The sequence below is a fragment of the Saimiri boliviensis genome, chromosome 14 (assembly GCF_048565385.1).
Source record: "Saimiri boliviensis isolate mSaiBol1 chromosome 14, mSaiBol1.pri, whole genome shotgun sequence".
Classification (NCBI taxonomy): domain Eukaryota; kingdom Metazoa; phylum Chordata; class Mammalia; order Primates; family Cebidae; genus Saimiri; species Saimiri boliviensis.
This window is the reverse complement of record NC_133462.1, coordinates 45,407,062-45,419,190: the sequence shown is the minus strand read 5'-3', so window position 1 is coordinate 45,419,190 and position 12,129 is coordinate 45,407,062. Positions and strand designations below refer to the sequence as shown.

Sequence of the window (12,129 nt, the reverse complement as noted above, 5' to 3'; positions counted from 1 at the left end):
GGCTGCCGCCTCCCCACGCGCCGCCTGCGTGCACGCGTACTCTTGGTGGCAAGCGAGCATGCGCAGTCGCCGACAACAGTGAGCCCGCACGTCCGGTCCCGCCCCATTCCCCGCCTTCCTCCCATCCCGGCCTCCCATTGGCTGGCGTCGGGGCGGGCGCTCAATCCCGACGCGGCTGACCAATGAGAGCTCAGGAGGGCGTGGCCGTGGGCGGGGAGGCGCGGGGTGCCGGCGCGCGTCCATTGGTCGGCTGGGCGAGGGGAGGAGCCGCTGGCTCCCAGTCCCGCCGCGATGAGCCTCGGTCGCCTGTGCCGCTTGCTGAAGCCGGCGCTGCTCTGTGGGGCTCTGGCCGCGCCCGGCCTGGCCGGCACCATGGTAAGCGGTGGCCGCGGTCGTCCCCGGCCCGGGGACTGTCAGGCCGGGCGCACGACCCCCGCCTCCGGTCGCCGGCGCGGGAAACCCTCGGGCCCCGGTGACCTTCGTCCGGGTAGCTCCCTCTCCCCATCCCCGGCCGGGCGCCGACGCGGGTGACCGCACTGCGACGCGCTCCAAGGCCGTCCAGGCCGTTGCTTGCGCGCGGGCCGAGGTCGGGGAAGGGGAAGGGGCTGTCCCGAGCGCGCGGGCCGAGGTCGGGAAAGGGGATGGGGACGGGGCTGTTCCGAGCGCGAGAGCCCGTGGCCGGGGTCGGGGTCGAGGCTGGCGGGGCGGGAGGGGGCGGGGTCCGGGGTCCGGGACGGCTCGAGTGGGGCGGGGTCCTGGCTGGAGGGGCGGGGGACGGGGTCCGGGGTCCGGGACGGCTAGGGGGGTGGGGGTGGGGTCCGGGGTCCAGGACGGCTCGAGGGGGAGCGGGGTTCGGGGTTCGGAGTCCGGGACGGTTCGGGGGGGCGGGGTCCGGGGTCCGGGACAGCTGGGGTGGGGCGCGGCGTCCGGGACCGCTGAGCGGAGCTGGGCCGTTGGGGACCCCTGGAGGGCGTCTCCGGGCGGAGCGGGGCTACCACGCCGCGGCAGCTGGGGGCGCGGAGGGCTGGAAACCTCGGATCACGCGCCCCTGGGCGCCGCCCCGCCCCCGGGCCCTGGCTCAGCGCGGTGGCGTCACAGTCGCGCGGTCCGGACTGCGGCCTCCGGGCCTCTGTTCCCGGGCGCGGCGCTCGGGGCCAGGCGGGGCGGCAGACGGGCGGGTATGGGCTGCGCGGGCGCAGGCTCCCCCGAGCGCAGCCGGCGGCGGTGCCAGAGCCGGGGTAGGCGGCGGCCGCGGGCCCGTCGGCGGCGGAAGGCCCCAGCGTGCAGGCGCAGGACGGTGCGCCGCCGGCGGAAGCAGCGCTGTCCCCACCGCTTGGGGCGGGAGATGAGCGAGTGTCCCGAGTCCCAGGACCCGGTGCGCGCGGGGCCCCCACACCTGCTGCTGTGACACTTTCTGGGGTTGGAACCCTCTCCCGGCCTCAGGGTCTCCGGTAAAACGGGATCATAGGTACCAGGGGCGTGTCCGCTGAAGAAGGAGCAGCTTTGAGGTTTTCAGTGCCCCAGGGCCCGGGTTTCCCGCCACCGACCCGCTCCGGATCCATTCTTGTCCCGGGACCCTGGGCTGGCGAGCGGGCCGTTGCCTCGGCTTCCCGTCCGCGCTGCTTGTTCAGCCCCCTTGTTTTGCAGTGCGCGTCCCGGGACGACTGGCGCTGTGCGCGCTCCATGCACGAGTTTTCCGCCAAGGACATCGACGGGCACATGGTTAACCTGGACAAGTACCGGTGGGTGCTCGCCTGGGGCGGGGCGCAGGGCGGGGGCTGTGCTCTTCAATACTGACCCCCGCCGACTCTCGCAGGGGCTTCGTGTGCATCGTCACCAACGTGGCCTCCCAGTGAGGCAAAACCGAAGTGAACTACACTCAGCTTGTCGACCTGCACGCCCGATACGCCGAGTGTGGTTTGCGGATCCTGGCCTTCCCCTGCAACCAGTTCGGGAAGCAGGTGGGCGGCTGCCTGTGTCCCCGGGCCCCGGCTCCGCAGAGGCCCGGTGGGTGGGAGTGGAGTGGGTTTGGGAGAGGGCCTGGGAGTGTGAGAGCCTGGACTGAGGGGGTGCCAGCCCCCCAACTCACTCGCACTTCTCCCCTGCCACAGGAGCCAGGGAGCAACGAAGAGATCAAAGAGTTCGCCGCTGGCTATAACGTCAAATTCGACATGTTCAGCAAGATCTGCGTGAATGGGGATGACGCCCACCCGCTGTGGAAGTGGATGAAGATCCAGCCCAAGGGCAAGGGCATCCTGGGAAAGTGCGTGACCTCCGGGGATGGCACGGCTGGCTGGGGGGGTGGCTGCTGGGACGCTTATGCCTCCCAGGGGGCAGGATGGCTCGGGGCCATGGGGGACTGTGGAGGCTGCCATGGAGGCTCACACACTTGTGGCCTCCTGCAGGCAAGATGGTTTGCGGGCTGCTGGGACGTTCCCACTGTGTGGCCCCCTGGGGACAGGCTGGCTGGGGGCGTCCGTGGGGGGCTGCCAGGGATGCTCATGCCATGTGCTTCCTTTCCAGTGCCATCAAGTGGAACTTCACCAAGGTGAGGGGGCTATGGGGGGTTGGGGACCAGCTCCCCCTGGCCACAGCCCTGGCCCAAATGGGCCGTGGGTGGGAAGGGCAGCCCAGGCCCCTTGGTGAGTTCCAACACTGTTTCTGGGCAGTTTCTCATCGACAAGAATGGCTGTGTGGTGAAGCGGTACGGACCCATGGAGGAACCCCAGGTACGTCCTCTCTGGGGAGGCTGCCTGAGGCCGGGGCTTGTGAGGCAGCTGCCCTGACCTGGTTCTTCCCCCACAGGTGATAGAGAAGGACCTGCCCCACTATTTCTAGCTCCACACGTGTGGCCCTGTCCAAGCCCCTGCCCTCGCCCTCGGAGCCTTCCACCGGCACCCATGACGGCCTGCCTGCAAACCAGCTGATGGTGGGGCAGACCTGAAAACCCGGCGTGCACCCCGCCGGAGGAAGGTCCCGTGGTCCGCTGGGCCTGGCTTGGCGCCCCCACCCCTGGCTGCCCTGTGGGAATAAACAAGATAGATTGGCCTGTTGGATCTTTCTGCCTGGGGATTTGGGGGGACCTTTTTGCCAGGGGCCTCTCCGGGTCAGGGCCAGTTGGTGTCAGCTGCCAGGATAGGGACATGATAGGGGTGGAGTGTTGTCACCCCCACTTCCCCCAGGCTTGGGGGCTGTGCTGGGGTACAGTGAGATATGGGCCCATTGGACACGCCCTCCCCCCTCCCCTTAATCCCTGCCACCCCACCTGCGGGGAGGCCCAGCAGGGCCAGTCTTGGAGGAGATGATCTGAAGTGGCTGTGCTTCCTGGCCCCCGGCCTTTACCTGTTAGGAGGTCCTCCTCCGGCCAGAAAGCGAAGTGCAGAGGCCGAAGGAACAGCTTGGCCTGGTGACAGGTCGGGCACCACACCTGCCCTCAGGGCCTCACCAGGCAGGGGAGTGTGGGCGTTGCTGGGTGGTGTCCTCGGTGAGGGCGGTTTGGGCATGGCCTGGCTGCCTACCTGCACACCTGGAGGGACTGAGCCTGCCAGGGTGGCTGATCTTGGCTGCCCCCACTGGGGGTCTGTGAATGGACTGTCCATGGCACCTGTCCCAGACACGGGGTTCAGGGGTCCATCTCTCCCAGCCCTGGTCCCCCATCATCCACATGAGGACAGCCCTAAGGGGTGGGCAGATGAACCTTGGTAACCAGGAGCGCCTGGGGGGATGCCTGTGCACCTCTGCCCTTCCCTCCCTGCCCTGCAGGTTGAGGACCAGACGCTGGGAAGTAGGCAAAAGGCACATATATTTAAAAAAGTTCTTTACATATGTACATGAGAACTTGATATAAATACATAGAAACCGCAGGCGCCACCCTGCCAGCTCCGCAGGCAGGGCCCAGGGCCTGGGAGAGGTGAGCGGGCAATAACTTAGGGGTCAGAGAGGGGCTGGGAGAAGGGGAATTGCATATATTAGCGGGGATCTGCCCCACAGAGCCCCCGAGACACGGGGCCCTGAGCACCTGGGGTTTCCTGAGTTTCTAGCTCTTGGGACCACCCAGTTTCATGGATACCCAGGGTTTGGGCCCACTAAGCCCTTGTAGGTGGGTGCCCAGTCCCAGAGCAGCCACCCAGAGCCCCTTCCCACTTGGGAGAAGACGCACAGAGGGCCCTGCCACACCCCAGCCCCCAGCTGTCCTGAGTGGGCCCTGCCAGGGCTGACCAGGTGGGGGCCCAGAAGGCACTGTGGCCGGGGCCTGGGGCTCAGTCCTCTGAGCAGTGGGCAGGAACCTCGGCCCTGCTCCCCACGGCCCACTGCTCCTCGGGGAGAAACGGTTCGTGACTTGGCATGTTTGGCCTGCAAGTGAGTCAGAGAGGAGCCTGGGCGCTGGGGAAGGGTGGGCTGAACTGAATCACGCTCTGCCGCTCGGGGCCAACCGCTGCACCCCCTGCCCCCGCGCCCTCTCCCAGCGCACCCTCGGAGGGTGGTCCCGCATGGAGGGAACGCAGCATGTCCTCCAGCACCTCCTTGAAGTTGATGTCGCAGCCCTGGTGCGCGAGGGCCGCAGGGTCGGCCTGGAGGTCAGGGGCACCCAGTGGCAGCGCGCCGGGGCTGGCGTCCAGAGGCAGCGGCGCCGGGAAGGGGAAGTGCGGGGGCGGCGGGAAGGCCTCGGCAGGGGGGCTGTAGGTGAGGTCCAGCACCTCGGGGCCGCCCAGGGCGCGCGCCTGCCTGCGCTTCACGTCCGCGTCTATCAGGCCCAGCTCCTGCAACACGCGGCGCACGCGGCCCTCGGGGATCTTGATGCCTGCGGGAGGGCGGCCGGAGAGGCGAGGTCAGGGCCCGGCCGGTCGCTTGGGCCTTCCCAGGGCGCCCGCCGCCCACTCACCCACTTGCTTCTTCCGGTCCTTGGTCTTCAGCCGCACGATCTGCAGGTAGCTGCTGCCGCCGCTGTCGCCCATGACGGCGGCGATGCGGCCCCACACGCGCAGGAGCGCGCCGCACAGCATGTAGTGGTGCCGCAGCCGCAGGCCCTGCAAGCAGTCCTTCCCCTCCTGCGCCAGCCGGCAGTGCCGGTTCCTGTGGGCCGCATGGGACAGCTGGGCTCAGGCAGGTCCCAGAGGCCTCCTCTCAGTATCTCGGGAGCCCCATTTTCCCGCAGGGTGGCCGCCTTCTGCGCATTTCCCCCTCGTCCCCCGCCCGCCCTCACCAGGTGCTGTGGCTGCAGTGCGTCAGCGAGAAGGCATAGCCGCTCTCCCAGGGCTCCTTGGCCTCCTCCGCGGTGACCTGCGGACACAGGGCCGCGTGAGCCTCGGCGGGCCAGGGCCGGCAGCCCGAGAGGAAGGAAGCTGGGCCCCGCGGCTGCCTACCCGGTGGAATCTGCGGCGGAGGCTGTCCAGGGCCTCCAGCTGGGTCTGCCGGCCGATGTTGGGCTTGTACACGGTGAAGAGCTGGTCGCGGTTCTGCGCTGCCAGCAGGCAGCTGGGCTTGTCTCCACGGACCTGCGCAGGGGGCCGGTGAGGCCACGCCCAGGTCCACGGCCCCCGCCCCCGTGGCCCTGCTTCTGTGGGGGGGTAACCCCGCCCACCCCCACCTTGTAGGAGAGATAGAAGCCATCATAAGGGCCCGTCAGCTCCAGCGACTTGGCAAAGGCGTCCTCCCACTTCAGGCCGCGGTCCACGCTGATCTGCCACAGCATGGGGGCGGGAGTGTCAGCGTGGTGGGGGCGGGGTGGGCAGTGGGGGCGGGGCTGGAAGTCTTTCTGCTGACCTTGTAGAGGACCACCTGTCCGTCCCGCGGGTGCCCGGGAGCCAGGAAGACCTGCTGGCTCTCCTCGTAAATCTCCTCGATGCCTGGAGCGAGGTCTAGGAGGGGCGGGTGGAGGGTGAGTCCCATCCAGTCCTGGGTCACTCCCATAGCTGGGGCGCACACCAGAGACAACCCCAGGCAGCACCGGGGAGGGTGCCCTGGAGCCTGGCCTGAGCCGGCCCAGTGTGAAGATGGCCCACGTGGCCCTCAGCCTGGCAGCCGCTCAGGTCCTAGATAACCCCAGGCCGCCTGTAGGGAGACGGTGGGAGCCCGGGGGCTGCTCAGGTGGTAGATGACCCCGGGCAGGCTTTGGGGGACTGTGGGAGCCTGGTGGGCTGTGTCTATCACTGCCACTGCGCATGAGCGAAGTGGCAATCCACTTCGTGTTCCTCATCTGGACATAGGGAAGTGGTCCTGACTGACATGCCTGGCCCTGTGAGGCTGGGAGCACAGGCCTCCCCAGCACGCCCTGGAGGGTGGGCCCGCATGCAGAGAGCACAGAATTCACAAAGGCGGAGCAAACGCTCTGAGAGGCCTAAGGCATGAGCACTTTCCACAGAGATGGTGGGCCCACCCAGCACCCTCTCACCCAGGATGCACGGCGATCCCACAAGCCCCGTGCCCGCACCCACCCAGGCCCACGCAGCACCCTCGCTCACCCAGGATGCATGGTGCTCCCATGAGCCCCGAGCCCACCCAGACCCTCCCCTTGCCCATCCAGGATGCATGGCGTTCCCACGAGCCCTGGGCCGGCACCCACCCAGACCTCCCAGCACCCAGCCCGGCTTCCCGGCGCCCTTGCTCACTCCGGCCTCCCGGCGCCCACCCCGGCCTCCCGGCGCCCTTGCTCACCCCGGCCTCCCGGCGCCCACCCCGGCCTCCCGGCGCCCACCCTGGCCCCCTGGCGCCCCTGCTCACCCAGGATGCCCATGTCGTATTTGCCCTCCCGCTTGTCCATCTCGATGAGGTGGTCAAAGGTGTCTGAGAAGTACTGGAACAGGGCGTTCTGCTTGTGTACCTCCAGCCCCAGGATGCGGTTCAGGAACTTGGTGATGGAACAGTCTGGCCGGGGAGGGAGCCGAGCCTCAGACCGAGCTGGGAGCTCAACCTCCCCACCCCGATTGCTCCCCACCCGGGGCCACAAGACAGGGGCGCCTCTGTGCCTGGGCGTGGGGCACTCACCCTTCTCCATGTCCGGGGAGCCATTCCGGGACTCCCGCCCGCCGATGCCCACCGACAGCAGGCCCTGCTTCATGTCTGCGGGGAGAGGGGCCTCAAATGCTGCTCTTCCCACCCCTGCCCCTCACACCAGCCCCTAGTTCCTTTCCTAGTGACCATGGGCTCCCCGGGGGCCAGGGGAGCCAGACGCAGATTGAGGCCAGGGCGGGAGCGGAGGCTTCTGCCTGACTCACGGAGTGGGAACAGCACATTCTTGGGGAATCAACCCACACCCCAGACCCCTCACCTCCCGCAGGAACCCAGCCAGTGGGTGCTGGGGCCACCTTGGCTGCCTTTGCCGTCACAGCCCCTTCTGTGTGTGTGTGGAGAGGGGTCTCTCAACACACAACCGGCGTACAAAGCCTGCTACCCCAGCTGCTTGGGAATCCAGGGCTCTGCAGCCCCTGCTCCTCCCAAGAAGACTCCACAGGCCCAGCTCACCCCGGAAGAAGGCAGACACCCCTCCGGGGTATCCCTGGGGCACAGGCACTTTGTTCTCTGTCTGGCTGAGGATGGTGGTGAGGACACAGTGCAGGGCACGGATGCCATACTAGGGAGAGAGGGCGAGTGGGGAGGAGGCCCAGGGAGGAGGCTGGCCTCCCCTGAACCCCACTCTTCCCTGGGCCCCGGACCCTACCCTCCCTTACACCACTGGACCCCGTCTCCCCCAGCACCCCCTTCCCCACAGTACCTTGTTCTCAAAGTTGTACTTGCTAAGGTCACGGGACTCCGTGGCGCGGCGGTCTCCGTGGGTCAGGGCCCCCTGCCAGCGGTGGGGAGGCCATCAGTTGGTCACCTGGACTCTGGCCTCTGGCTGCCCCACAAAGCTTTGGAGAGCCTTCTCGGGCTGTCCCCGGTTCTCAGCCCCGCCCCACCCGCTCACCAGGCTCTCCAGGCGCTTGGCCACGATGGAGGCGAACCGGCGCTCTCCGGCCAGCTCCGAGATGAGGAAGACGTACTCCGGCGCGGAGACCTGGTTGGACCGGTGGGTGCGGCCTGGGGGCAGACGGGTTCTCAGGGCCGGCTTGGCGGGGGCGGGGCTGGGACCACGTTGGGGGCGGGGCCGGACTCACCGAACTGCTGGATGGCGCGGTCGGCGCTCCAGGGAAGCTCCAGCGTCATGTGCACGCGGCGCCGCTGGTTCTGGACGCGGCGGTCGGCTTGGAGGGAGACGCCCGAGCTGGAGGCCTCCGAGATGATGGCCACGAGCTGCGGGGACAGAAGGAGCGGGACGGGGTAGGTGCGAGGCCCGCCCTAGCGCTGCCGCCCGCTCCTCACCGACTCCGCCCCCGCTCCCGGTCACCAAGACGTCCAGGGGCCACGAAAGGCCTGCGCGGTGCAGACACCGCCCGTGCACACGGACACTTGTAGGAGTGCGCGGGTCCGCAGTCCCTGGGGACCCTTGGGCCCCTCTGCGCCCTGGGACCCGCACCTTCTCGCCGCTCATGAAGCGCTGCTTCTCCCTGAGGTTCACGTGGTCGATGGACAGACCCTGCTCCGCCCGCGACTCGAAGGCCACCGTCCCGTCGGGCCTGGACACCACACGGCCTTTCCTGCCGGTCATCTGCGGGCGGGACAGGGACAAGACTGGCAGTCAGCGCTGTGACCTCGCAGGAGCCTGCCCACCCGTGCCTCAGCTTCCCGATGTCCCACGGTGGCCGTGGGCTCCCAGCTGCGGAGGCAGAGGAAAGGGGGTGCCAGGAGAGGAAGGGGAGGGTGTGAGGAGAAGGAGAGGGGGGCTGCTGGACTCTGCAGCCTCAACCTGCCCCAGGTGACATGGGCCCGTCCAGGGCCTGGTATTAGCCAGGCCGTGCCCAAGTGGACGGCACTGGGAGACACGGGTGAAAAGTGAAGCTGGGAGGGGCAGGCCGGAGGCGGCCGCAGAGCCAGGCGCTGGGGCTGGAGTCCTGGCCGGGCACCCCAGGAGTGCGTCCAGGCAGTGACTGTCTGAGCAGAGGCCTGTGCAGGCCAGGCTGGGGGACTTGGGGCTTAGAGAGATGGAGGAGGAAAGACCTCCACGGGCAGCTGTGGCCTCCCGGGCTGAGCTGGACCCGGGGCTCCCAAAACACCCCCTCCTCGCAGGAACGCGGTGTCACAGAGTGACCAGCAGGGGCCGCCCGAGCCGCGCAGAGCCCAGGTGAAGCCCCGCCCACTGCCCCGCCCCCCACCTACTAGGTGGGCGTGTGCCACCCACCTCCGCCACCCGCTGGGGGCCGCCCAGCTGGTCGATGAGCTCGTCCAGGGTGTTGATTGGCAGTTCCCGGCCTAGCCGCCGCACTTTGTCCAGCAGATCCTGCTTCAGCCGCTCCACACGATCCAGGACCCCAGGGCCATGTGGGTCCCTCTGCGGGAGGCACAGGGGGCCTAGAGGGGGACATGGAGGGTCAGGGCAGGACACATCAGCTGCCTTCTAGGGCCCACCTGTCTCAAGGGTGGCCCCTGGAGGGCGAGGACAAACGGCCCAGGGCAGCCCTAAGGGACGGTGGGGTGGAGGGGAAGCTGACCAGCCCTGTAGCCCAGCAGTGCTTTTCTGTGCTCGTCTCCCTGAGACCAGCTGGGGCGACAAAACGCTGCGACCTCACTGCCTCCACAGGGATAGGGACTGCCCGGCCCTGAGCCCCAGCTCTGCCTCTGGCCAGTGGTGTGGCCCCCGACCTCTCCTCTCTGGACCTCAGTTTTCCCCATCTGTAAAGTGGGCACCATGGCAGCAGCTGGGCTCCGGTGGGCTGGCCTGCGGGCTACGACCTGGGGCGGGTGGTGACCACCAGAAGGCTGGGAGCCTCAGGCTGAAACCCTGACCCACAGATGGCTGCCCAGCCTGGGTGAGCCCGCACCCCGGTCGTCGCTGGGGAGCCCGATGGCATCCACGATGACCACGTCGTCGTCCACCAGGGACTCGGGGGAAGAGTTGAAGTCGCTGTCCAGGCCGGCGTCGGACTCCGTGCTGCTGTCGTCACTGATGTGGATGATGCCGGCCACCTCACACGCCAGCCTGGGGGCCTTGGCCCCGCGTCCCCGAGGTCGCCCTGCAGGGGAGGATAGGGTCACTGAGGGCCGGACCACAGCAGGGTGGAGGAGACGCGGCACACAGAGTGAGGCCCGTGGTCAGAGCCAGGGAGTTGGCACGGCCCATCCGAGTCCCCCCGCCTCTGGGCAAGCAGCTCAGCTATTCTCCAGGGATGTCCTCTCAGGAACCCTATGCCCCGTGGCCAGGAGGGCGTGGCGTAAGGGGGCAATATTTTATTATTTTAACTTTTATTTGGAGACGAAGTCTCACTCTGTCGCCCAGGGTGGAGTATAGTGACACGACCGTGGCTCACTGCAGCCTCCGCCTCTCTGGTTCAAGCGATTCTTCTGCCAGGAGGGCGTGGCGTTTAAGGGGGCAATATTTTATTATTTTAACTTTTATTTGGAGACGAAGTCTCACTCTGTCGCCCAGGGTGGAGTATAGTGACGCGACCGTGGCTCACTGCAGCCTCCGCCTCTCTGGTTCAAGCGATTCTTCTGCCGCGGCCTCCCACGAAGCTGAGACTACAGGCATGCACCACCACGCCCAGCTGATTTTTATAGTTTTAGTAGAGGCAGGGTTTCACCGCACTGGCCAGGTTAGCCTCAAACCCCTGACCTCATGATCTGCCCACCTCAGCTTCCCAAAGTGCTGGGATTACAGGTGTAAGCTACCGTGCCTGGCCTATTTTTATTATTTTTTTGAGACAGACTCTGTCACCCAAGCTGGGATGGCATGATCTTGGCGCCCTGTGACCTCCACCTCCCATGTTCAAGCGATGCCCCTGCCACAGCCTCCCAAGTAGGTAGGATTACAGGTCTGCTCCACCGTCTGCAGCTAGTTTTTATATTTTTAGTAGAGATGGAGTTTCACCATGTTGGCCAGGCTGGTCTTGAACTCCTGATCTCAGGTGATCCACCCGCTTCGGCCTCCCAAATTGCTGGGATTACAGGTGTGAGCCACCGCGCCTGGCCAAGGGAGCAATATTAATAAACCTATGTCAGCCGGGCACGGTGGCTCACACCTGTAATCCCAGCACTTTGGGAGGCCGAGGCGGGTGGATCACGAGGTCAAGAGATCGAGACCATCCTGGTCAACATGGTGAAACCCCGTCTCTACTAAAAATACAAAAAATTAGCTGGGCATGGTGGCATGTGCCTGTAATCCCAGCTACTCAGGAGGCTGAGGCAGGAGAATTGCCTGAACCCTGGAGGCGGAGGTTGCGGTGAACCGAGATCGCGCCATTGCACTCCAGCCTGGGTAACAAGAGTGAAACTCCGTCTCAAAATAAATAAATAAATAAAATAAATAAAGCTACGTCCCATGTCCTTTCAGACCTGGCCAGGGTGGTGGATATGGGGGTACCTGGGGAGGCTGCACACCACACCTCAACAGGCAGCTGTGGGCTTCCCCGTGACAGCAGCCTGGAGGGAGGTTACCAATGGGCTCCCCAAGAGGCCCTGGAGACCCTGAACACAGAAGGTGAGAGGGGGTGTAGCAGGTAACAGGGCTGGACCTCTGTGGCCCCAGCTGGTCCCGGATTGGCCCCTTAGGTATGGCTGTGTGGCTGGCCTTGGGTGAGCTACCCAGCCTCTCTGAGACTCACCACCTGCAGCCCCAGGGCTGATTATGGAGGAGAGGTTTCTGGGCCCTACCCTGGCTCACGGGGACAGTGAGTTCTGGAGGCTGCCACCCCTTGGGTGAGGCTCAGCCCCCTACATCTGTGTCCCACTGGGTCTCGCTTAGCACCCTGCGTCTGTGCCCCCCAGGGTCTCGCTCAGCACCCCGCGTCTGTGTGTCTGTGTCGTCCGGGTGTCACTCGGCACCCTGCGTCTGTGTTGCCCGGGTCTCACTCAGCACGCTGCGTCTGTGTGTCTGTGTCCCCCCGGTCTCGCTCAGCACCCTGCGTCTGTGTCCCCCGGGGTCTCGCTCAGCACCCTGCGTCTGTGTGTCTGTGTCCCACAGGCTGCCCGCTGCCTCCTCTTCCCTGAGTGCACCATGGCAGGGTCCATGCAAGACGCACCACTGGCCGTGGGGCCCTGAGCCTGCCCGGCACGGGTGGGCCCTGCACACACCGGGTGGGGTCGCGGGGATGGGGCTTA

The 12,129-nt window shown here is 66.8% G+C and overlaps 2 protein-coding genes across 4 annotated transcripts in view; one reads left to right on the top strand and one right to left on the bottom strand.

Annotated features, from left to right (window-relative positions):
• Positions 1-255: 255 nt before the first annotated feature.
• GPX4 (glutathione peroxidase 4) lies at positions 256-3,048 on the top strand. 2 transcript variants are annotated; one of them, XM_003944477.4, is made up of 7 exons: positions 256-375; positions 1,648-1,742; positions 1,817-1,961; positions 2,112-2,263; positions 2,524-2,548; positions 2,670-2,729; positions 2,806-3,048. In XM_003944477.4, exons 1-7 carry the CDS (start codon positions 292-294, stop codon positions 2,836-2,838), a joined length of 594 nt encoding a protein of 197 aa, XP_003944526.2. In that variant the 5' UTR covers positions 256-291; the 3' UTR covers positions 2,839-3,048. The 2 variants fall into 2 exon arrangements, with proteins under 2 accessions (XP_003944526.2, XP_039322502.1); XM_039466568.2 differs by lacking the exon at positions 256-375 and adding an exon at positions 1,166-1,375.
• A 738-nt stretch (positions 3,049-3,786) lies between these two features.
• Positions 3,787-12,129, bottom strand: part of SBNO2 (strawberry notch homolog 2) — a 66,366-nt gene continuing 58,023 nt past the window's right edge. For both annotated transcript variants that reach the window (XM_039466194.2, XM_003944476.4), the window contains 15 exons: positions 9,855-10,046; positions 9,215-9,384; positions 8,453-8,584; positions 8,094-8,229; positions 7,904-8,016; positions 7,712-7,783; positions 7,462-7,570; positions 6,985-7,059; positions 6,721-6,864; positions 5,764-5,858; positions 5,588-5,680; positions 5,364-5,495; positions 5,204-5,280; positions 4,883-5,073; positions 3,787-4,801 (listed from right to left, as the gene is read on the bottom strand). In XM_039466194.2, the coding sequence (XP_039322128.1) occupies positions 4,365-4,801; positions 4,883-5,073; positions 5,204-5,280; positions 5,364-5,495; positions 5,588-5,680; positions 5,764-5,858; positions 6,721-6,864; positions 6,985-7,059; positions 7,462-7,570; positions 7,712-7,783; positions 7,904-8,016; positions 8,094-8,229; positions 8,453-8,584; positions 9,215-9,384; positions 9,855-10,046 (2,168 nt within the window). In that variant the 3' untranslated portion in view covers positions 3,787-4,364. The remainder of the gene's footprint in view (positions 4,802-4,882; positions 5,074-5,203; positions 5,281-5,363; positions 5,496-5,587; positions 5,681-5,763; positions 5,859-6,720; positions 6,865-6,984; positions 7,060-7,461; positions 7,571-7,711; positions 7,784-7,903; positions 8,017-8,093; positions 8,230-8,452; positions 8,585-9,214; positions 9,385-9,854; positions 10,047-12,129) is intronic.